The sequence below is a fragment of the Mugil cephalus genome, chromosome 17, assembly GCF_022458985.1.
Source record: "Mugil cephalus isolate CIBA_MC_2020 chromosome 17, CIBA_Mcephalus_1.1, whole genome shotgun sequence".
Taxonomy (NCBI): domain Eukaryota; kingdom Metazoa; phylum Chordata; class Actinopteri; order Mugiliformes; family Mugilidae; genus Mugil; species Mugil cephalus.
The window spans coordinates 20,916,027-20,941,154 of NC_061786.1; the positions used below are offsets into that span (position 1 = coordinate 20,916,027).

General features: G+C 41.0%; 1 protein-coding gene across 8 annotated transcripts; it reads left to right on the plus strand.

Annotated features, from left to right (window-relative positions):
• The first annotated feature begins 327 nt into the window (after window positions 1–327).
• Window positions 328–24,861, plus strand: letm1 (leucine zipper-EF-hand containing transmembrane protein 1). Of its 8 annotated transcripts, none has more exons than XM_047610907.1 (16): window positions 328–693; window positions 5,083–5,140; window positions 5,236–5,728; window positions 10,219–10,362; window positions 10,739–10,876; window positions 11,111–11,314; window positions 11,401–11,520; window positions 12,284–12,415; window positions 12,572–12,730; window positions 14,049–14,183; window positions 14,346–14,378; window positions 16,027–16,161; window positions 16,250–16,443; window positions 18,078–18,110; window positions 18,648–18,804; window positions 19,658–24,861. In XM_047610907.1, exons 1-16 carry the CDS (start codon window positions 609–611, stop codon window positions 19,808–19,810), a joined length of 2,373 nt encoding a protein of 790 aa, XP_047466863.1. In that variant the 5' UTR covers window positions 328–608; the 3' UTR covers window positions 19,811–24,861. The 8 variants fall into 8 exon arrangements, with proteins under 8 accessions (XP_047466863.1, XP_047466865.1, XP_047466868.1 ...); XM_047610909.1 differs by having other exon boundaries at window positions 328–687; XM_047610912.1 differs by lacking the exon at window positions 18,078–18,110 and having other exon boundaries at window positions 18,666–18,804.
• Window positions 24,862–25,128: the final 267 nt, after the last annotated feature.

Here is a 25,128-nt window from a genome sequence, read left to right on the forward strand (position 1 = left end):
AAAATAATAAGAAAAAAAATAAAGGAAAACATATAAACACAATATATGTATATATATGTACGAATAAATAAATAATTCATAACGCAGTCCATGTATGTCAATGAAGATTACACGTATATACAGCAACACATGTACAAGCTTAGAAAATAAAAATAAAGGGAATTTTACAGTGACAAAAAAGAGAAACACAATAGCGATAACTCCTCTTGTTTTTAATCTAGCGAAATACGGTTCATGTTTTCAAACTTTGTTATGAGAAAAAGAGGCTTTTATTTTATAAGCACACAGGAAGTTTCATCTCCACTGTCAATGCGCATGCGCCTAACGAGCTAGCCGCATGACGTCATCGGGGAGTCCGGCCGGCTAGCTGTCATCCGCATAGCAAGGAAGGGCATCAGGGCATGACATGGGGCTGAACTTTCCGTCGTACATTTATATATCTGCGTCGTAGCCTCTTGAAAGCCTCCAAGGATCCCGGTGTTTATGTATACCTCGTTAGCGCTCCCTCCCCCTTTTCTGTTTCGACATCTTGAACTCGCAGTAGCCAGCTAGCCAGCCTGTAACTTCCACTAACTGTTCAAAGGTAGCGGCTCCAGACTCCAGTCAGCATGGCGTTAATCCTGTTTACACGGTCCCGGGCACCTTTAATGAAAACCTCCCGCTCGTTAAAAAACGAATTCCGAAAAGGCAAAGGTAAGGTTTTCCGTGTTTGTCTGTTACTGCCCCAATTCAGTGTTTGTTGTGTCAGTGGATGGGGAGAAAGAAAGCTAACAATTAGCTTAGTCATATTAGCATCTAGAAGAGTCGCGTCTTTCCAGAGGCAGGTGGTCCTGGGTTGGCCCTGTTTCTTTCACAGGGAATACTCAGCGTGACAGCAGATAACACAACAGGCCATCACATTTATTACATGTGTACACACACGTATTAAGGCTTTTATAAGAGCTATCACCCCAAAGAGGTAGGTTATCTGAGGGCGTTTGGTTTAGTATTGACAAAATAACACCCACATCCAGGGGTTTATTTCTAAATATTCAACATCTAGAAAACAAAACAAAAGTGACGCAAATGAGGTAGTGTAACACACAGTGTATATCCTTAGAGGACAGGACAGTCTGCAAAACATAAATATTTAAACCCTACATTTGGTTTTTCACTTTACATACAATTTGGTCAGAGAAAAAAAGACAAAAAAAACCCAAAACATACTAAAAATGGTGGTTAATAGGATGCTTCAGTAGAGGTCTAAGATCATGAGTCCATTCAAATATCATTGCTGCACAATCTGTGTTTAAAGACTGAGGGAACAGATACGCAGCGGGTTCCCTGATTCTGCTCCAGGTTCATTCAGCAGATGAGATAGATGGTTGTTTTTAATATGTTGAATCAGTAGCATTTCTTGAAGGAAAACAGCGAGGTGGAAACATAAATGAAGCTATGTTTTGGCTCAGACTTGGTTCGATCAAATGTCTTGTTTGACGTCGGTGATACGGGGCAGTTTATCTTTCACAACCTCCAAAAATTGAGCCATAGATCCTCTGATTTTGCAAATGAAAAACCTTTTTCTTTTTGCTTTTCTGAACTGTTGGCATTTAAAATCTCACACACCGCAGACAACTTACATTTGTAATTGTCGATCAGTAAATGTGTAAAATATCACAGACAAAAACTTTAGTTTAATGTGAAGAGTGACTGTTGAGAAGATCTAACATCTCCTTATTTACACAATACTTTCATACCCCTGCGTGTTATTTGTAAGCCTTTCAAGTTGCATAATCAGCGTAAATATTAAAGTGATCCGTCTCCATGCACTTGTTTAATTTCCAGTTAAACCATTTAAACCACTGTGGCCAGTGCATGACACTGGAAACATTTGGAGGGTTATTTTGCAGAATGAATATCTAATACGTGCAGTTAGGTGGATGTGTTTCCTCTACGCATTGAGGCTGGTCTTATAAATAGATACAGGGGTCATAATGGGGATTTGTCTGTCTGACTGACTGACTGACTGAGACTGTGCTCTTGGCTTTAGTCCCAGATTATCAGACAAATTGCAGAGCTTCCATGAAGAAAGGTCAGTAACGTTTACAACTTCATTGCAGACGAACTGTGCTGCATTTTCTTATTTGTGCTGACAGGAATGCTCTAGCATGCAGCTAGTGCATAATGTAAGAAGTTGATCATTAATATCCCCTTTGTGTGTCTTTGCATGTGGTAATCTGCCACCTATGAATAAATTAAGATAAGAAAAAAGAGAAATAAAACTTCAGCTGGACATTTTCAGTAAAAGTGACCAGAAGCTGCTCCTTGAGTTTGTTGTCCTGCTTTGACAGCTGAACATTGCCCCGTATGCACGTCTTTCAAAGTGGATATCGACAAAAGCCGTAAGGTCAGGAGCAGTAAAGATTAGAAACCATTATCTAACACCGTATCAATGCAGTACAGGAGAAAAACTTTTAAATGTGATAAGGTAACGGTACAAGTGGCTGCACTGTTAGGGATTTCTGAGGGGACGTCATCAACTAAACATGCAGCTACGTATTTATTTATCATTTTGTGTGGTTTGTCCAGCAGAGGCCTTGGCTATTTAAACCCCATCCCTGAGTGTCTGTAGTTTTCTGTGGTGTGCATGACTGAGAGTGTTCACTGAAAAGAAATGACCCAGAAACGTCACGTTTTATGGGAACTGTGAGGGAGGCACGAGATCGCCCTCAAGCTCAGATGGCAAAGCAATCCATGATGAACTGTAGCCTGTTAGCTTAGCTCATATACATTCACTTTAACAAATCCCTTCTCTTTACTGGGCTGATGTTCAGTTTATGCTGAAACAGCATTGAAAAGTTAGTAAATTGATCATTTTTGAACCTCCATGAAGCTAAAAATCGTGCATAAACGTTAAAAACAAAAAAGATTTCACTTGTGTGCCTTACAAACTGGCAAGTGAATGTACATATGGTCCAATAAGCAACGTTTTATTGAATTCATGCCTTTTGTTTGGGGTAATTTGAGGAAGGAAATTGACCTTGGAGCACTGATAAAACAGATTGTAATCAATATTATCAGAGAACTTAAAATCCAGATTGTTTTAGTGCTTTATTTAAATATCTGAGACGAAATCTAACATGTGAACTGTCTTGCCGCTGTCAGCTCACTTGCCCCAGGTCGCTGTTAGGTGATATATGACTCGGGAAAAGTGCACCAGGATGTGTTACTAGACTTAACAGCCAGACAGCTGCAGGCTGTGGGTCACACGTGAGTTAGTCGGTGCAGATCATTTTCTCAGTATATGATCATACTGAGCTCAGTTCAGTTAAAAAATAAATGGTGTGTAATGTTTTACAAATGCAGCAGTAATGCTCTATGACTTATATCTATACATGGCTGCATGCAAGTTGTGAGAATGTGCAGCATGAGACACACGTGAATTAATACTAATCTGTCACCAATAAATAAATAAATCAGGTTTTTAGGTGACTCATGTTTTGACACAATGGTTTGCTTTCATTGTCAGAAGCTGGACGCTTTTAGTTTACTTAAATAAATTAGGGAACAATGTGATTTTGCATTTGCTTGAATAAGTTTATGACTAAAGATTATCAGTCTCTTGCACCATGGTATATTCAAAAACAGCTTTGTCCAAGTGTCTTCTTAAGTCCTGCGTGACTGGTTGGGAGTTTAGGGGTGAGCGTTGTCCGCCTGAAACTCACGAGACAAAGATCCATTAACAACCCAATCAATACCCATCTGCAATTAGAGGCCGTTGTTTAGATTAAGCCGAGTGGTGTCATGTTCTTTACCCCCGGTTACTGCTATTCTAATGAGGCTGAACGAGACTTTTGCATGTGCAGAACTCTGCAGCTTCACGGCTGCTAATGTGTGTAATTACTTTGAACCATTTTATTGTATCTGCAGCGTGTAATCTGTTATGTGTAAGTGTTGCACATAAAGTAGGAAGTTTAAGATGTGTGAGATGACTTTAACTGAAAGAGGGATCAATGTGAAACCAAAATAATAGAAACTGAGGGACAAAACCACAGACTGTAGCAGAATATAACTGTCCGTATAGGGTTGAGTGATCTACAGTATTTCCAGGGTTTTCTCTCTGTGCTACAGTAAATTCCCACTCGGCCACAAAGGTGACACTGTTCCAGTAAACTCTGTGTCCTCCCCGAGCACGAGTCGTGTTTTTCAGCCAGGCCTTACTGGATTCAGCGCGAGAGAGTCGGGGTGGGCGGAGCTAAACCCCCTTTGCTCCGACGGGATTGGCTGAAAATGTCTCACCATCCCGCCCTCGACTCGCTCTTCACCGTATGGCTTGAAACCCCCGTCGTGGGCCTCACCGAGGGTGTAAATATCCCAGGCCACCGAGAGAGATCTGTGTGAAGATAATACCTGAGGAGCAGGATACTTCAGCGTATTGGCGGAGGAATTTAGAGGCAAAATATGCAACACTTGAGCATTTAAAATGCTAATAAATAGAAGAAAATAGTGAAACCAGGGGAGGTTTATTTGCTGCGACTCTTTCAGCATTTATGGAATTCGTTTTGAAGGCTTTTCATGCAAACATACACTCACTGGACAGCTCATTAGATAAACTAGGGGAAATTAATACATTCTAATAAAACACTCCAGCTCTAAGTCTTTGCATCATGAGTGAATAACATTTAATTTAAACCATCTTGTGACAGTTCAGTGTTTTGCTGGGAAAACGTTTGGACCTGGAATTCATTCATTCATGAAGACGTTACAGGTCATATCTATTCTCTGATGAGTCACAACTGTTTTTGAGACCTACATGATTATTAGGGAGGTGGTCATAATGTTATGTTGCATATTCTGGTACTGCATAACTGCGTGTTGTTGCAGATGCCTTAAACAAAGCTGCATGAATGCATCAGACTGAGCAGAGAGTCTGCAGATAGTCGCTGATTTTCTCATTAACAGCAGGAGAAAATTGCCTAAAATCTCTGAATAAATAATCTGTGTGTGTTTGTGTGTGTTTGTTTGCATCATTGCCGTCTCCGTCTAACTGGTTTATTTTCAGAGCACAGGTGCTCATGTTATTTTTGTTCTTTTTCCTTTCAGGGAAACTTCAAGACGGTGCCTGTTTCAACTGCACAACCCTCAGACTCTCCAGTCAGAAGTAAGCCAATTAAACCTATTTTAATTTATTCCAAAACGGCACTTTTTGTTCACTCGAAGGCTCGGTGTGAACTTTGCATCCTCGTTCCTCCCCAGACTTGACGCGCTCCGCCTCGGCAGCTTGTCCCAGGCCTCCTCGTTCGGCCCTTCCCTCTCTTTGTCAGACGACTACGTGGGTTCCTGCCAGAGCTCGGACACACAGAGGCTCTACTGCGCTTTCCTCCCGGGGGCCTCGTCCTCGGCGTATCCCGCCGTCGCCGCGGGTCCCCAGTGGGTGACGGCGCGGCCGCAGGACGTCCCGGGCGTCAGGTGGATACACACCTCCGGGAGGAGGTGGGACGACTCGAAGGTGGAGAAGTCCCTGCGCTCGCTGAAGGACAAGAAGAAGACGCTGGAGGAAGGGGGGCCCGTGTACAGCCCCACGCTGGACGCGGAGCCCGTCAGGAGGACGATCCGGCAGCGGGTCGTGGACGAAATCAAGCACTACTACCACGGCTTCAGGCTGCTGTGGATCGACACCACTATTGCCGGGAGGATGCTGTGGAGGGTGCTGAACGGGAATGCTCTGTCTCGCCGCGAGAGGAGACAGGTGAGCACGGAAGCAGATATAAATATGAAAACATTTTCCCTGCAGATTAAATGCTTTTTAGGTGTTTTCATTTTGATTGTAATGCACTTTCGTGCAACTGTTTTGTTGTTGTGTGCATTTATTAATGTCTTATACAGTATAAATTGATATTTTTTTCTTTAAAGTGTCAGGACAAAGCAAATTCATTCATTTCAGATCATTTATCAGTCTTTCTCAGTCTTAATTTACCCACTGCTCTTTGCCGATAGTACTATTTTTTTACCAAATACTCTATTAATTGTTAATTTACTGACTGGAAGTAAGAATAATGGTAAGAGCTCTTCTGTCGTAAGCTGTTGATCTGCTGATTTCCGGTGTCGGGACGTCAGTCGCTCTCTTTGTAGCTTCCTAGCCTCTGAGCTAACCGTGGTCTTCCCGGTCTCTCATGTAGACGCAGAACATAAAACTATGAGTTAAAGTCCGTTTGTCTAAACCTTTAAATATGATCACAATCATTTAAACCAGAAAAAAAGTTCATCACTTTTCTAATTGAGGTCGTATAACACAGTATTACTGTAAGAATTAAGGTTCATGCACCAGTAAGTGCAGCATAATGTGCAGTATGTAGCCATCAAGTGCATTTAATGACCCTGTTACCGCGTTGTCATCCCACAACACAAGTCGGCCTGTGGTTTTAATTAATCTGCTGATGTCAGCCAGCTAATAAGGCTGACATGAGCTTAATTAACTAGTTCACATCTGAAGGAAGACGGACTAAAAAAAGCCATCTTTTTTTTTTTCCACCTCCGTCTGAAGTCTGAAGAGTATAAATATTCTCCCTGATCTATTAGCAGCAGGTTTCGTCCAAAACCTTGCTCAACTATGGTAAAATTACATTTTAATTGAAAAGTTAAAATGTTATGATCCTCTGTGTCCGGTTGGAGGAAGCCATTTTTTTCCACTGTGGATAAATTGCGTTCAGATGTCATAGAGACAACGGAGCGACGATTCAAGCCTGTTAGCTCAGACGTCTTGTTCCATAATGTTTAATCCATATCCTCTCAAACCTAATGGGATCAATTACAGAAATTGGCCACGCGCTGAGTGTTTATTCACCAGGAGCTCATCAGATTGTGCCGCTTGATTAAAGCTCTTTAGGACGAAGCTTTATGTGTTGCAGCTGCGATCATGAAATTTAACGCCAGCGCCGACACCGTCACCGTGTGTTTACACCTTTACAAAAAGAGCCACAGTTAAACAGATAATTCAGACAAATGTTTGACAGTAGAAATTAATAATAATGAGTCATTTTGCCTCCTTCTTGTGCAACTTATGCTGGGTTGATTGCAGCTGATTATGCGGGAGTCAGTCTGGACGCAGGCCCAGCATCCGATGCGCTAATCTGATGAGGGCACTGGCTCAAAGGTGTCATTCCAGGAAAGGTGTACAGGTCGGCTTTGGTCACACTTAACTGTTACCTAAGTCAGTACCATCCTGTGCTACTGAGAAAATGTGGTGACGTGTTTGTTCCGCTGCCTTTACATGGGAATCCCTCGGTTTGAATGTTTGAATGAAGCATCCACAACTCGGGAGCGTTGAGTGTTTTCCGACCGTAAACAAGTATGAACACACTGGAACAGTTTTAGATCCACGTTTTTTTTTTTTGCATCGTCTGCAAAAATTCAACGTGTTTATTTTCATAAAGGCAGATATGCTTACTTTACTTTAATCCATATAAACACAGACAAATATAAATACCAGACAGCGAGACAATCGCATCAATAAAACACGGGAACAAAATTCAAAAGCTAACCAGCAAAAACATATACAAGCAATTACTCCAGTGCTTCTAGGACCAGGGAGAGTATCAGGTATCACTCAGCGGAGGCTCAACCAATGGTTTGTTCAGTTTGTTCCTGAGTTTCAAGTCGGATTTTCTACTCAGAAAGTCGTAGAATCGTCACTACCCCCGAGGTGAGCTACCAAGATGGCCGCCCCGTGTGTAAACAGTAACTAGAAGCTCCTGTAATGTTCTGTTTATTTGCTCTTCTGATTAGTTTTTGTTGCATTAAATGCTGCTACAGTGTAATTTAAGTTTTTCATGTGTTATATGGGAACTACAAGCTCATGTCGCATTAATAACGGCTAAAAACAACAGTCTGGTAAAACCACACCCTCATGGCAAACTGGGATTAATAGTGGATTTTGTTCTACATCTACATTAAACAATTAAGACTTTTGAATATTTTTATAAATTTTTGCCTCATGTGTAATTCTAGTAAAAAACTCATGAGTTGGTTCCATTTAGAATTTGTGGAACTTAAATTATTTTAGTTTAACATTATAACAATAATATTAGTTAATATCGAGGATTTTTAAAAAATAAAAATGGAAAAACTGAACACACCAAGTTATATTCAGACGAGGCGCCAGCTTCCACGTTCACATCCATCTAGTTTTCTGACTTCTGTAACCGGAACATAGAAAACTCAGACGTGACGTCGTTTCGATTCAGATCATTTGCAAATAAATTTAAAAGGTGAAATTCCTCAGCAGTGCACACAAAGTGAGGACGTTACTGCTCACAAACGTTAGGCTTATACTAGTAGCAGCATCTTTATTCGCCACCTGAAGCTTTGTCTGCACACACACACACACACACGACGAGCAAAATGTAAAACAAGATGCAAGAGAAATGTGTTAAATTAAAAAAAACTTAAAACTTACTCAAGGATGGACACGAGTTACGTTTACACCCAAACTCTCCTGGAGTAGAACTGAAGAAGCTTCTTGGATGATGCAAGAAACTCTACAAGTCCAGTTTCCTTCCTTCCTTCAATCCTTTCATTCTTTCTTTCTTTCTTAGTTTTTTTTTTTACTTGTTGACAATATGGAGTTTCACAGTTCGTACTCATGCACAACGACAATGGTGCCTGTCGTACTGTAAAAGCACACATGATGCGACCTGTCTTACAAATATTCCGTGAAGAGCTGAAAGTCCCAGCCCCCCTCCTTTTTTTTTTCAGTTGCTCCTGTAAAGTCAGATTTCAATCTAAAATAGAAAACATTTACTTTGCACATAAACAGGAGTGAGAGGAACCCTCACCCTCGTGCTAATGGCCACTGTTTCCCCCTCCATTAAACCGACACCACGGCCGCCGCATCTGCACCTTTTCAAATGCAGCGGGCTCCCTCGGAGTAAATGTCCCGAGCCCCCTCCGCACCCACCCATTCATCTAACCTGGACCGGCTTTGCCTCCTTAATCTCCTCCTTTCATATTCACTTACAATACTCAGACCTCTGTTTAAGGCTCCTTCCATTTTAATCTTTCACCCCCCCCCCCCTCTCCTGCCCTCTTTGATGTGGAACTCTGGGAGATGATATACATGTCAATGGGGCTGCAGACAAAGGCCTTTTCACTGAGCCTGGCCTAAATCCTTCACCCTACTGGTCCACTGACATGCAGGTGGAGGAGGCGGAGAATGAAGAAGGACCCGTGGGTTTTTTGCCTTCTCCCCTCTGGACCGGGTTCTGTAGATGTCTGAGTGGGATTGTGTCCCAGGACGACGGTCAGTCAGTAAGCCACGGTCGGACAGCTGTACAATGAAGCCACTTCCTGTTCGTATCAAGAGAACTTCTTTCTTTTCTTGTTTTTTTAAGCCTTGTGAGGCAGAGTGTTCACTTTGGTTTACGGCTCCGTGCAAATAACGTGCCCGTGGGAATGTGTGGGCGCTGGGGTTAAAAGTGCTGACTGCTAGAACTGTTATTAGATGGACCGGGTCTGCTGATTGTGCCTAGGGACAAAGGAAGACGAGGTGAACGTGTTCACTGTGTGCGTGTGTGTTTGCCTGCTCCCTACACTGCTGCCCTCTGCTGGAGGCGTCTGCAAACTACAGCCCGGTGCAACTTGGAGGTTCTTGCTACATGTTTTAAAAGCTGGGCACGGGTTTAGGCGGCAGCTAGAGTGTTTATTGAAGATATCCAAACACGTATCACATTTAGCACAATAAGGGACAAAATGAGCTTAATTTCTCATGCAGCTTTTGGCAGAAAACGACTTATCTCATTGAGAGAATGTGTTTTTTGCACAGCCTACAGCCGCCCTCCACTCGATATTCAGCTGCAACGCACGGCCCTCGTCACCTTTCATTATAATAATCTTGAGTCAGAGCAGTGAGACCTTTAATGCGGGAAAAACAACATGAAATTGATCCCAGAAAGGCGTCACTATATCGGACTTATCGTGCACAACGGAAGCCCCGGAGGTTTGGAAGAGCCGAGTGCATGAAACAGCCGTTCTGCTCGTAATAAATTACTGCACATTTTCATCGCATGTAGCACAATAAAGGTCCCGAAGTCTTTTACAACTACAGATGCTACTTGAATGAGTGATGATACATCTTCAAAAGTTTGGTTGCTGTTTCTTTTTGTTTCCTTTTTTTGTTTGTGCTAAAACCCAGATTATTGAGAACCTTCACAGTCAAGTTCACACCATCCGTTTCTCCCCCAGTTTCTCAGAACGTGTGCAGACGTCTTCAGGCTTCTTCCCTTCCTGGTGTTCATCATCGTCCCCTTCATGGAGTTCCTGCTTCCTGTCGCTTTGAAGCTCTTCCCCAACATGCTGCCGTCCACCTTCGAGACACAGACAAAGAAGGTAACGGAGGCATTTTTATTCTGAGACCATTCAGGGTATCATTCTGTTAAATGTCATCTTCCGGTTTCTAGTTAAGTTTTAGACACGGTAGCACAGTTAGGGTTATTTTCTTGATGAACTTGTTAAGAGAAAGTAGGTAGAAAATGGCCGATGTCCAAAACCTAATCCTGATACTAAATATAATAATCTGATTTTCCTTTTGTTTTTCGTATAATAGTTACTTAACACCAAGCTACCAATGATAAATGTTTATTATTCACACATTTATAAAGAAAATTCTTTAACAGTAAAATGTATTATAAACAAACTACTTTCAGCCTATTGCAGTGTTCGAGTTCGCTAAATATAATTTATTATTTCTTTGTGTTGCATTTAGGAGGAGAGATTGAAAAAGGAGCTGCGCGTCAAGCTGGAGATGGCCAAGTTCTTACAGGACACCATCGAAGAGATCGCTCTGAGGAACAAGGTTGACCAGAGCACCGTGACGGAGGAGTTCTCCACCTTCTTCCAAAAGGTCGGTGTCAGGTTTCTGCGTTTCCATTAACTCTAGAAATATCACAACAAAAAAACTAGTAATGTAAACATTTCCAAAAACCTCTCACATATTTAAAGCTAAAACACGTTCACGCTCTCATGAGGTGGTTTTTCCAGACGTATCGGTGTAAAAGTTTTAAATGCTGCTGCATCTCCTTTCACTCCAAACGTAATTTGAAGTGATTTGCAAGTCGTGGCTTGTCCCTTGCTGCAGATCCGGGACTCTGGCGAGCGTCCGAGTAACGAGCAGATCATTAAGTTCTCCAAGCTGTTTGAGGACGAGCTCACCCTGGACAACCTGACGCGACCTCAGCTGGTGGCGCTGTGTCGCCTCCTGGAGCTCCAGTCCATCGGGACCAACAACTTCCTTCGCTTCCAGCTCATCATGAAGCTGAGGGCCATCCGTGCAGACGACAAGGTGCAAACTTACGCCTACGCAAGTCGTACTTTACACTGATGGATCATGGGAAGGTTCACGTGATCTCTGTGTGTCCGTTTGTTCAGCTGATCGCGGAGGAAGGAGTGGAGAGCTTGAATGTGAATGAAGTGCAGGCGGCGTGTCGAGTCAGAGGGATGAGATCTCTGGGAGTCACGGAAGAACGACTGCGAGAGCAACTCGTCCAGGTAAAAACAAGAACTAAAAGACTCTTTTAAACTCAAAAGAATCAGGTCAAAACTGTTAGAACACTCTGATATTACTTAGTTTTTTTATTGAAATGTATGCAGTTTACTGTCCCGTTTTACTCTGAAATGAAAGCATAGACCAAATAAACAACTGAAGCTAAAAAGAAAATCATGGAATATGACCTATAATATATTCTACACCAGAGGTCTTCAACGTTTTTCAGACCAGGGACCCACAAACTGATGGGGAGATTAAGTAGGGACGTCCTACCTATTATATTTGTTCTTTATTTATCTATATTTATAAATGTACATTTTGCATTCAGTATCAAGTTATTCAAATAATGCACAGGTTCAGATATTAAATTTTCATTCATGTGCAACAATCGGGTGGCGGTAACGTTTTCTGACAGGTTGGATTCGTTCAAATTTATGGGGTAAAATTAAAAAAATATGTATTCAACGAATGTATAATCAAAATGTGTGTCACTTGTAGGGAGCTTTGCTTTCACTCTTCTGTCCAGTTCATCACAAACCAAAGTCTAGAGACTGGTCCGTGGTCCACTTCATGTTCTCATTCTTTCCATCTTGTTTTTATCCTAAGGTAGTTCTGGTAGAGTTTGGACTAAAGTTTAGGTCATTATCTTGCTTTAAGATGAAGCAACTATACCAGAGGACACTGGTGCTGTTATAAAACTTTTGACCGTTAGTGTAGATTCTGTGTTTGTTATAACATCTGTTGTGTTACACTTGACTGTTGCAGTGGTTGGAGCTTCATCTGAACCAGCAGATCCCCACCTCTCTGCTGCTTCTGTCTCGAGCCATGTACCTGCCCGACACGCTGTCTCCCGCCGACCAGCTCAAAACTACACTGCAAACTCTTCCCGAAATGGTGGTATGTCAACACGACACATGTTTTTAATTTTATACTTTATTCACGTCTGGAAAGACAAGAAGCTTCGGGTGGTGTAATGGATCTTTTGACCACGCAGCCTGTGTGTTAGGATGTTTTGTCTGTATTGGGATGAGCCGACTGTGTTCTCCTCTTCAGACCAAAGAGGCTCAGTTAATGGTGGCGGAGATGGAGCTCTCCAAGGTGGACAACAAGACCAAAGTGGAGACGACGCTGCAGGAGGAGGCAGCAATTCGCCAGGACAACAAGGACCGGGAGTTGGAGAGGTTGGCGGACGCTGCAGAGAAAGCAGCCAGGGTAAAAAAAAAAAAAAAAAAAACTCTCAGTGGGATCTTATTTAATTGTTTTAATGCCAACAAAGTACCTGACTAATAGTTGCTTTAGATTGCGAATTAAATCATTAAAGAATCTGATGTAGCTGCCTGTGTTGGTCTCTACACCAGATACTTTTCATGTTCACGCTTTAATGACGGCATTAACACTTCTGTCAGTCAGTACATTTACATGCACGTCAAAACAACAAGTTATTGCCTTAATCTGACTTTAACTGGACAATTTAAGTGCATGTAAACATGTTACTCTGACTAAAATTGGAGTTCTCTTTATCTGATTAAGAACCCCAGATAATGTGATTGGAAATCGATTTTCTCCAACATTTATACGGCTTAGTCAGACTTTAACTGGACAACGTGTGCACGGTTACGTACGAGATTAAAAAAGCTGAACCATCTTGATGTTGTCTGAAATGCCGGTCGGCCGCATGAACGACTCCAGTTGCCTATTATATGACATAATAGGTCAACTGGAAAGGGGGCCATATTAACCTACTGAAAAGATGCATATCGCCACCTAGTGTGGAGGAGGAGGAGGACATGTTTTCGTCAGTTATTAAATTTTCTCCGTTGCATGTAAACTGGGAAAAGGACCACAGTCAGAAAGTCGAATTTCGAGCATAGCTCCATTAAGTTGTGCATGTAAACGCAGTTAATGTGCCAGTCTGTAAGAAACATGTTGTTCTAGCTGGAATTACTGCAGCAAACAAAAACAAATTGCTTTATCTCTAGATCTCATCAGTAGCTAGGATGCACTGTCCTACAACTAAGACCATAAAAGCCAGCTGGTCCATTTTACATCGAGTTTATTACAGGACTTGCCTGTTTTTAGTACCTTATCTCATTAATATTAATATCGGTTTTAAAAGAAACAGAAAAAGTCATGTTTTGGGCCGATCTTGAATGACTTCCGCACACTCACCACCATCTTTTAGCAATTAATTGGAAATGGATCATTTGGATTAATATTGTTTTTTTTATTTTTAAATCCAATTGTCCCATGAATTATCACTGTCATCTGATGTACATATATACAACTTGTATTTTGAGCTGCATTTAAAAATTTTCAGTGAACTGTGTAGAATATTGCAATATATCGTAATATCATTATATCGCAATAATGTATCGTATCGAGGCTCAAGATCTGTGTTTTTTTGCTCACTTTGTTTGCACGAAAATACTAAAAACACACAAAGGAAACCGTTTCCATGAAACTTGAGTTTGATATTCCGCTTTTTTTGTTTTTGATGCTTGATCAGTTGCACTCCCACTGTCCTCCTCAGGAAGGCGAGTTGGAGCTTGAAGCAGAGCGGGTGAAGCTCAGCGAGGCAGAGCCGGCTACAGCTAAGGCTAAGGCCGACACTACAGCTGATTCAGAGATACTGAGGGATACAGCACCAGTCATAGAGGGGATCAAGGTAACGTTCAGTTTGCACTCAACATTTTGCTGTACTTTCCATTTTTCCTGAAGGGTTTATTATTAATTAACACTCATATCCATCCAAAAACATTGATGTTGTTTGTTTGGACACAATTTTCTGCTTCTTACTCACTGATTCATGTCATTCTGTACCACGCAGTTTGAACAGTGGCAGACGTTTCTGCGCTTCCAGGTTAGGTTTCACGATGCTTCAAATGTTCCAAATGTTCCCCCTCATACCAGTTCTTCCCCTGCACGTATGGTTCTCTCCGCGCAGAGCAGACCCAGATGTGGGTTAAACAGAACTTGCATGTGATTCTGGCATTTCTTTTTCGACGTTTCAATGAGGGGAAAACGTAATTAAAAATTACTAGAAATTAGCCCCAAATGCGCCGGCGTTTGTGGGAACGAAGAGATGGATGTTGACATCAGCCAGCAAACAGCCAGCGTTTGGAAATTGAGGCGAGGGCAAACCACAAAATGCTCATATTCGACTTTGTGTGGATGAAAACCAGACAAACTAAATTACAGCAAAGAGCCAGTTTAATCATAGACTTGAATCTAATTATATTTCTGACTGTTCAAGGTAAAAATACACAAATGCATTTTGAAAATGGTCTGCGTTTTCCAGTATTTCCTCACATTTTTGAAAGATTGTACTAAAGAAATGCTAAATATGAGCTGCAAATTCTGTTGGGCCCACGTCTATTTGGACTTTTCCTTCTCTTTCCCTTGTCGACCCTTCAGGCAGAGACACTCCCTGAACGTTCCCTAACTAACAAACCTTTGTAGCTCCACAGAGTTCCTTCTTCCATCATGTGGTAATGTTGGGAGTATCCCAGTATCCAATCTAGCCCCCCACCCCCTCTTTTAGCAACGTTGTGTATTTGGGTTAATCTCTTATGTGGGTTTATATTAAAAGCACATGTGGTACTTGAAGATATTTTACTTTGTAAAGTAGATGGATTCTGGTTATATACGCACACCGGCCACTTTATTAGGTACACCTTGCTAGTAAAAGGTTCAGAACTGCTTTAATTCTTCGTGTCGTACTTTCAAAAAGGAGATTTTGGTCCATGTTGACATGATAACATCACGTAGCTGCTGCAGGTTTGTCGGCTGCACATCTATTATACGCCAGATTCTGACCCTGCCATACGAATGTAGACCAGGCAACGTTTTCCCTTTTTCTTCTATTGTCCAGTGTTGGTGAGCCTGTGTGAACTGTAGTCTCAGTTTCCTGTTCTTAGCTGACAGGAGTGGCCCCCGGTGTGGTCTTCTGCTGCTGTAGCCCATCTTCTTCGAGGTTGGACGTGTTGTGCTTTCAGAGATGGTATTCTACATTCCTTGGTTGGAACAAGTGGTTATTTGAGTTACTGTTGCCTTTCTATCATCTCCAAATGGTCTGCCCATTCAAAAAAATTTCATCCACTGGATATTTTCTCTTTTTCGCACCATTCTCTGTTGAACCCTAGAGATGGTTGTGTGTGAAAATCCCAGTAGATCAGCAGTTTCTGAAATACTCCAACAACAATACCATGTTCAAAGTCACTTAAATCCTTTTTCTTCCTCATTCTGATGCTCGGTTTGAACTTCAACAGGTTGTCTTGATCACCTCTACATGAATAAATGCATTGAAATGCAGCCATGTGATTGGCTGATTAGCTATTTGTGCTAACAAGCAAATGAACAGGTGTACCTAATAAAGTGGCAAGTGAGTGTACAGTCATTTATTATTAAAAAATGAAAGCAGGTTTAAATACAGTACTTGAGTATTTTTATCCAGGTAGGTGATATTATTTATTACGTTCAGGCCTTCACCTTTTAACTTGATGTTTCAGGGCGAGGAGATCACCAAGGAAGAGATCGACATGCTGAGCGACGCTTGCTCCAAGCTGAAGGAGCAGAAGAAACTGCTGACGCTGGAGAAAGAGGAGCTGGAGGAGCTCAAGGATGACGTCCAGGAATACAATGAGGTGCCATGTTTCTTTCGAGCTTCACATTGACATTATAATACGACTAGTTTTGCAACGTTGGTGTATTTTTTTGTTTTTTTTTGTCCAGGATCTGGAGGAGATAAAGAAGGAGCTTTCTAAGACGGGTCAGGAGAAGGTGTTGGAGGAGTCGAAGGCCAGCCAGCGCCTGTCTAAGAGAGTGAACCGCATGATCGGTCGCATCGACAAGATCATCCTGGAGCTGGAGAAGGACAAGGTCATCCTGGACGGACAGGTGGACAGCGGAGCGACTCCACCTATTGGGTAAGAGCAGATTGTTTTATTTATTTATTTTTTTACCATGAATGCAAACAGAGTGAGAAGAGTTTCATTTGAAAGTACAGACAAAATCTACTGCTGAAAATTTAACTACAACCTAATTTCATATGTAGCCTGAAAGTCGGACCGACTGAGCATTAACCATCTAGACCGGCTCTGTCAATAGTTCAAAATTACAATAAACGTTTTCAGATTACTCTCATACACTACCGGTCAAAAGTAGTTTCAGAAGAGCATCAGTATCTTACAGCAAGATAATGACCCAAAACTTTAGTCCAAGTTCTATCAGAACTACCTCAAACCAAAAAAAAAAAAAAACAAGCTTGAAAACATGGAGTGGACCATTTTTTTTTTTAACTTCAGTTGTTTATTTGGTCTAGGCTTTAATTTCACAGTAAATGAGACATGAACCTACATACATTGCACTTTTGACCGGTGGTGTAACTGTTTTCACCAAATTGCTAAACTTGAACTTTCGTTCTGTTTCAGCAGTAGCGTTTGTGTCTGTGAAGAAGCTTTTGAATGTGAACGATGCAAAGGCAACTTTTTGAGAGACAATATTTTCTGCAAGTTATTGTGATTAGAGATCTCAGCTTGGACCATAGACACTAAATAAAGACCAATAAGAAGAGTAATAAGATCAATGTGTGACAATTCAGTGTTCTGCTGGGAATCTTTTGGACCTGACATTCATGTGGACACTTGACTCACTGCAGTTCATCTGTAAGAGCAGGTTGAATGCATGAATATGGACAATGTTTAAACCAGCATTTTGCATTAAAGGATGTCATGCATTGATCAGCCACAACATTAAAACCACTGACAGGAGAAGTAAATAACATTTAAACCGTCTTGTGACGTGTTCACAGTGTTCTGCTGGGAATCTTTTGGACCTAGCGTTCATGTGGATATTTAGACATGTAGGACCCACCTGGACCAGACCAGGTGATCCACAGAGACCCCTGTCTACCCATAGGACCTACAGACCCCCACTAACATTATTGGGTTGCCAGACAAAGGTGGTCATAATGTTATGCTCAATCAATGCAGAACTTTTAGACAAAGTTGTTCAAAGTTGCTGCTGTGGAGCTTTGAATCTGCAGGTAATATAACGAAAGAAGTCGTTTTCTTTCTCCTCCTGCAAACTTGTCAAGTCACTTTTACTCCAAGTGGGACTCACAAAACATCTGTTTATATCAGCCATTACTTCAAGTATTTACAAGGTTATGAGTGGCTTATGTTTACACCTTCTGATATTGGTCATCAGAAGTTGAACACAATGACGAAATGAATACTAACCAACCTACAAGCTGGCAGTCGTTGGTTTAAAGTTGTCTCCAAATGTTGTCTCTGCATCGTTTACTTCAGCTCTCCCGTCCCGTCAAACTGTGCATCCATCACAGATCATCATTCAGTCTGTTTGTGACGTTCAAAATCAACCTCTTCATCTTCTTCATCATCATCATTCCCTTCGTTGTAAAATGGTGGTGGAGATGAAATAAGGAACAAAAGCTCTTCTTCCCACAAAAATTTAAAAAAAAAAGAGAAAAGAATTTGTTTTGATGTAGTTTGCATCTGTGAAATCAAATCCCGTCGCTAATCAGTGTGAAACTTTACAGATTATTCTTTACTAAATCTGGTGATGCCAAAAGGTAAGCTAAACAGTGGTAACCTGCCATTTGCTTGTTTGTCAAGTGCTTAACATTGCATCGTGGTTGTCGGAGGCTGAAGCTGTGCCGTAATGAATCAACCATTCCTTTCGCCTTAATCCTCCATCTCTGCTCCTTTCATCAAAGTGCTGCAGACTGGTTGCTGTGCTCTCAATGAATCCTGTCCATTAATGATTTAAATACGCCACACTGATTGATGTGAAAACTTTACAATGATTCTGAAATTTAATATTATAATACTTGTAACAATGCACACATCTAAGACATGTATTTTATTCTTAAGTTTAAACGTGTCTTGTGCAAATAGATTTGATAAATAAAGCAATTGAAACCAAGTGTGCAGCTTTTAGCATGAATTAACTAAATTTAAGCAAATTTTCGATACAAATTAAACAAACAAAAAAAAAAGAAAATCAATTTGATTCGGTCTGGGAACCTTGAATGCAGCACGTGTACCTCGGACCTCTCCACCCCCCATTTTACGCCACGCCAAATCTGGTAACCGTTTCCTGTATGCAGTCTGTTCTATACCCTCAGGGAGAACCTGATCAGCATCGACGAGCTCATCAGCGTCATGCGGCAGATCCAGAACATTCCCGAGGACAAGCTGCAGCGCATCGCCGAGGCTCTGGACGACAACAAGGACGGGAAGGTCGACATCGACGACGTCATCAAAGTACGACACGGATACAAAATAGAGTACAACGTATTGTTTCTGCCTTAATTAGATCAGCACTTTACAAATCTACCAAAACTTCTAACAACCGTTAAATGCCAGTTTAATTACTTGAAGTCACTGTTTTTTTACGAAAAACATGAAAATTTGCTATTTTGGGGCATTTTTTGCAAATAAGTCTTAGATACGACCAAGATTAGCTAAAATATTGACTTGATTGCATTACTAGTTTTGTGTAGCATCAGATTTAAAAGTTACTACCCTCTTGTGAAGTTAAAAAAATGATCCCATTGACTCCCATTATAATTACATTTTCTAATCTCTCAGCCATGGCACAATAAAGTCATTCATTCTGCAATATTAGGGATTCGTTGATGAGAGAAATGGTCAAATTTGTCATTTTTAGTGTTCATTTCCCCATTGTAGGGCTTATGCATAAAATGTTTGCTATTTCATTTGTTTTTGTGCTTTTGTGTTATTGAGCTTAGCAGGTTATTATGAGGTGTTTAAGGTGTGACTTCAAGTAATCAAACTGGTATTTAAAGGGTTAAAAACCCTCAAAACGATGGATATTTTGATAGTTTTGTAAAGTGCTGAAGTGGTTTAAGAGATTTATGCAGAAAAAATCAGAAACAAATATTAATCAGTTAAGTTTTTATAGCAGTTTTTGGACATGGACGTTTTTGTCCGCTAAGGTTACAAGAGGGCTAAAGCATTCCCTGTATCTTTTAAACAAGTTAAACTACTTAGAGCTGCCTCCAGTCTCTTTTTAAAACTAGATTTGATTCCATAGTTGTTGTTTTTTTTAAACAGATCAGGCTAGGGCTGTGTTGCTAAAGTCCCTTTTTTCCAGGTGGTGGAACTGATCGACAAGGAGGACATCGACATCTCCACCTCGCAGGTGACCGACATCATGGTGATGCTGCAGAAGGAGGAGAAGCTGGTGGAGAAGGAGAAGGCCAAGGAGAAGGTTGAGAAGGAGCAGGCTGCTACACTCAACAGCTAACTCATTCCCCCGACATGACACCTCATAGAGCACTGGTAAAAAAAAGAAAAAAAAGAAATGACCACTGAGAAGTTTGTGGCTGGTCAGAGAAAGCTCTGGATTGATTCACTCCGAGTCGAGGGAGAAGTTCAAGGTAACGGCCACCTTCTCTAAAACGTCATTTCAACATAAGAATCATGTAAAAAAAATCAAAAACGACGAAGGCGCGTCGCCTCCAAAATGCACAAAGCAAGAAAAAAAGGAATCTTAAATCACGTTTTTAGTTCTCTGGACTGATCATGTGCTCCATGTGGATATTTGATTTTGTGTAATTTTACTGAATTATTTATTGACGCAGGGAACACGGTGACATGAAACCACGGCTCAAAACGTTGGTAAAGTAGATCAGCAAAAAATTATGTTGGGAAAACATAGCGGGAGACGCATATTGTTTAGAAAGCTCGAGGGGGAACCAGTCTTGCCTTTCACTTCATTCATGTCACATCTCAGAGAAATGAGAAATCATTTCTGGACTTTGCACAATAATAAGCATCATCGTCATTACCGTCATTCCACTTTAGTTTTCTTTTGTTTTTTGTCTTAGATTTTATTTTTCCATCATGCTCCCACATTGTAAATGAAAATGTATTTTTTTTTTTTCTGATTGTACTTGGACAGGAAGCTCATTGCTGGACGTAGGATTGTTTAAATGGTGGCTGCAACCAAAGGAATCCTTAGACGCAATATAAAAATATCTGTTCAAAAATTAAATTAGTGCATTTTAAAAATGTATATTCACCCTAAAAATAAATATTTTTGAGCTCATCTTTCCTTCTAAGACAGAGGAATTTGATGAGGTTTAAAGTGTTCGTCACAGTAGCCAGGGATTAAAGTATTTTCTTTTTGTGCTCATTAGCTTATAATAAAAATCCCCTCGACATAAATTCACTCAAAGCCAATTTGTGAAATGCCAAAGTCGCATTGTGGCACGTTGACCTAAACAGATTGTGGTCATTCCTGAACAAACCAGCTGATACGTGAGCAGCGGAGAGACACCGAACAGGACGGACACTAAATACCTGCTAGAGAGTCGTGTTTTGCACTAGTCGCTTTCAGAAAAATAACCATTTTTGTGGAGGTTGTCTGGTGAGAGATGTTAATATTTTGTCGTACGATAATCTTTTAGTACAAAGTGGCCTTGTCGAGACGCGGATGAGATGGTTCATATACTGTTGCGTATTTATTTTGAAGCATCTTAAAGAGAAAACAGAGCTCTGAGAGTCTGTCTGTAGATCAGGTAGTGTGAGTTTCAGGTACACGCCGAGCCTCTTGTGTTGTTTTGTTCTGTTGTTCGTTTGTTGTTTTGCACCGTCGCCATGAACGTGTGCGGAAAAACTGATCCTCCTTCCTGTTGTTTTACTGCGTTCACGCTGCAAGCAGCGCCGCATTTTCACACATTATTATTATTTAGGTTTCTTTATTGTCTCGTATAAATCAAATAACCTGGGGAAGAGTATTCACCCGTAATCTTTGGGTTTAAGTTCAAAAAGATGATTTTCTGCTCAATCGGAGCCTAAATAATCAAGGTATATATCTGTATAATAGAAGTATTTCGTTTTCTGTGTAATTAAACACTATGATACTATTGGCACTATAGACATTTACGTTGTTGAAAAGAAATCTGATCATTTAATCTGATTAATATGAAAAAATAAAAGGATTATAAGTCGTTAATTAAACTGATTTAAAAATAAGTAAATCAGATTCTTGTCAGCTGACGCCCGGTTTCTTTATCCGCCGCCCGTCGGCGTTCATCACGCGGCTCGCCGAGTGACGCAGTAAAAAAGCGTTGAGCCTCCTTTATCTCGACGCGTGTTTGCGGCCGTTGCCAACGGTAACCAGAGAGAGGAGCCTGTTTTCGCAAAACCAGGATGACAGAGCGGAGCTGGAAGATAATGCTGAGTGGACCGACGCTCCGTTTAATCCGTTCCCGGAATCCGCTGTCGCCCCCCCCCGTGATTAAGGGCCGCTTCGTCTTCCGTCAGGGCCTGACGTGGGAGAGGGCTCTGCTTTTCGGCCGGGACCCGGTCAGACTGACGGGCGCGGGGTAAACACTCGGCCCATACATGGGCCAAAGCCAGCTCCGGCGGAGGGTTGTGTTTGGGTTAGAGACGCTCCGGCGGGACATGGCATGCTCTCCTCCCGCATAAATCAGCGGCCAGTGTAAACACGCACGGGGGAACGTTGTGACAACCTCCCCATCACACTCTGCAGGAGAGAGCGCTGTTTGTGTCTGTGTATGTTAGCGGGGCTGCCACTGTGTTGTAGGCACGGAGGGGTCAAAGGTCAGGAGATAATGGACACATACTCGAGCGTGAGGCTGATGGAGATCGATAGTTCGGGTTCTAGACGTGTGACTTGAATTACAAGGACGCTGCAGCGTCGTCGTCTGGCACAGAAATTGACGCAGACCAGACGATTACGTCAGAAGACGTGTTTAATGCTCCGCTGTTTGTCGGGTTATATTTTTGCAAGATTTAACTCCAGCTGCACCTTTGCATAATCGGCCATTTTTCTTTAATTTTTGACCTTTATTTTTTTTTTATAAATCATCGAATAAGACGGAGGAAAGAGTCGGAAGATAAATTAAAAATGACAGTTTGGCCTTTTCGTTTTCCATCGGGTCACTAATAAAAAATGGAAAATCTATGATTCCCAAATTATGACTGAATTTATCTATTATTGTCGTTGCTGATAAATAAGTCTGTCCAAACCTTTGTTTGTTAAAATGATCAGCAAATAAACTCACACTTAAAGAAGCTGAAACCAGCATTTGTTCTCCTGAAAATATAAAGCTGTTAAACCACTTCAAGCTTTTAAATTAGAGTGCGATTATTCTCGCACATTTTGTGTTACTGCAGGTCTGTAATTTCATTTCATGCACTGATACTGTACGTCCACTGTGAGCAGTAAATCATATTTCCCTCATGCTATCGGGATATGTTAGATGGAAACCCGTCAACGCTCCGTACAAGAAGAAATCCTGGAATAAGAAGATTAAATTTAGACATGAGCACAGCATAAAGTGTCGACAAACAAATAAGCTTTTGTCTATATCTCCAGAACACAGACATGTCGTAATTACTGGAACGTCAGGAAACAACCATAAAACAAATCACTTCTGCAGACGTGCGTCGCATCAGCTACGTGTACGTCCTCGTGTGACGAGAAGAGTTGCCAGTGTTGCAGTGTCTTTGCTTAAGCTGCTGTCTTTAAAAAAATTAATAAAACATAAGAAAAATAAAAAAAAACAGTACATAGGTGGGAGAGGAAAGCTGGCAGGAAAAGCTTTTAGACGTCGAGTCTGATTTGTTCCTTTTTAAAAGACTCGAAAGGTTCATTTGAGCTCGCGTCATTAGCTTTGACCGCTCGCTGCTGCAGAGTATTGCCACTGTGTAAATGCACTATTCATTTATTATTATTATCATTATTATTATTATTATTTTTGATACATTAGCCGTGTGCTAAGTGATGGACTCATGTGAACGTTCAGTCTGATGTGAACTTGCGGCGTGAGAACGCTTGCAAGCCACGAAAAAAAAAAAAAGCCGTCCTCTTGATCGTTCCCCCCGTGGAGTCGTGAATGTCTCGTGCTAGAAGAACAAATATTAACAGCAATAAGTCGCGTTTGCATCCTGTACCTTTTTATTTTAATAGTGTTCGTCTCCACCTTTGTTGAGGTGGAAGGAGTTGGTTTGGAAAATGTCCGCGCGCTGTCGGCGAGGAACAGACTGAGGATGACTTGTGGGTTCGTTTTTGATTACGTGGGGCTTGGTGGTTGTGCTTACAGCTGATCATTGTAAAGGCTTATTCTGAATGTGATGTACCCACTTTATTTTTTTATTTTTAATCACGCGAGGGATGTAGAACATAGAGTAGCCTGGCGACACTCCTCTGGGTTTTCATTACGGTGCATGTTTTAGCTGATTCAAAGGAAGAAAAAACGTAATTGGATAGCCCTGCAACCAAATACGATTGGTTTCTCTCAACAAATGCCTTAATTCCTGTAAACACAGACATAAGCTCGTTGCATATCTTCGCAGGAGCGTAGTCAGTTCCCAGCGGAGTGTTTCCAGACCAACTTTCCGCCATGTAAAGAAATCGTGGACGGGGAAAGTTTGGTGTGTGACTTCCAGGCTACAGGGAAGTGAGGAGTGTTTGGAGAAAGAGAAAGGCAGCTGAAAACGAGATCAGCAGTGTGGACTCGCTCTGTTTCTGCTGGGAAAAAGTCTAGACTTTTCTCGGGTTCATAGCCAGCTCTTCTGAGGAAATGAAAAGTCAACTAGGTGTAAGCGCATTTTAAACAGGAATGCAGCCACCAGCATTTTAAACAAGCGAGAGAAAAAAAATATTCTTCTAAAGGTGTGTTCAGGAAAAAGGCAAAGTACAGGCGTTAGCTGTAAGCTAGGTAAGCTAGGCTAGGCTAGGCTAGGCTAGGCTAGGTAGCCACAGAGCCAGCGGCCGTGTCCCTGGGAGTATTTTAGTGTTTGCATTCAAACTAAGCCTCCAGTTATTTCTCATCTACTCTACTTATCGCGGATTCGTAAAACCCCCCAGCACAAAGCCAAGAAGAAACTCCAGCTTAGATACGTCTAAAAAAATTTAAAGGTCCTCTAAAAATAAAAAAAAACTAAATAGATCAGTTTGAAAGGCGACCGTTGCAGTAATAATATATATTTTACCTACTACCTTATGTTTTTGAACATATATTAACGACAATATTAGTGATTGACTCACATATAGCCTACTGAATATTCTTTTTTTGGGGGAAAATAATTTGTATGTTGTTTATTTATTTATTTATTTAATCAGGTTTTTTGAATTCTTTCTTTTTTTTTTAACCCAAATGTGGAGATGTAACATCTTTCAGAACATGAAACAACCGCGTACTGGATCTGACTTTAGTTGAACTTGAATAAATGTAAATGACAAGAATCGATCTTTAATTTTTGTGACTATAAATATATATGGAAACAAAACTGAATCATGAATAAACTCTGAATTATTCCTTTTTTGTTTGTTTGTTTGTTTTTTGTCGTTTTCTGTTTCACATCTCATTGTAGGGCTGGGCGTTATCACCAAATATATATAAAACAGTATTCTTCAAACTTCTCACAATATCACTGTTTTTTTTTTTTTGTTTGTTTGCTGTTTTTTTCATGAATAATCACATGTTCACAAAATTTTCTACTGTTTTACTAAAAATAATCCCACACTAGTAGTAAAACAGATAAATAATAAATAATTTTAAAATTTTTTTATCAGGATAAAATGAAGAA

Bases quoted from the DNA above. Each gene is read 5' to 3' on its own strand.
- letm1 (XM_047610907.1), top strand. From the start codon at position 609: ATGGCGTTAATCCTGTTTACACGGTCCCGGGCACCTTTAATGAAAACC. The intron at 14,379-16,026 runs GTTAGGTTTCAC...TTGATGTTTCAG, and splicing joins AGACGTTTCTGCGCTTCCAG to GGCGAGGAGATCACCAAGGA. The intron at 18,111-18,647 runs GTAAGCTAAACA...TCCTGTATGCAG, and splicing joins AAATCTGGTGATGCCAAAAG to TCTGTTCTATACCCTCAGGG.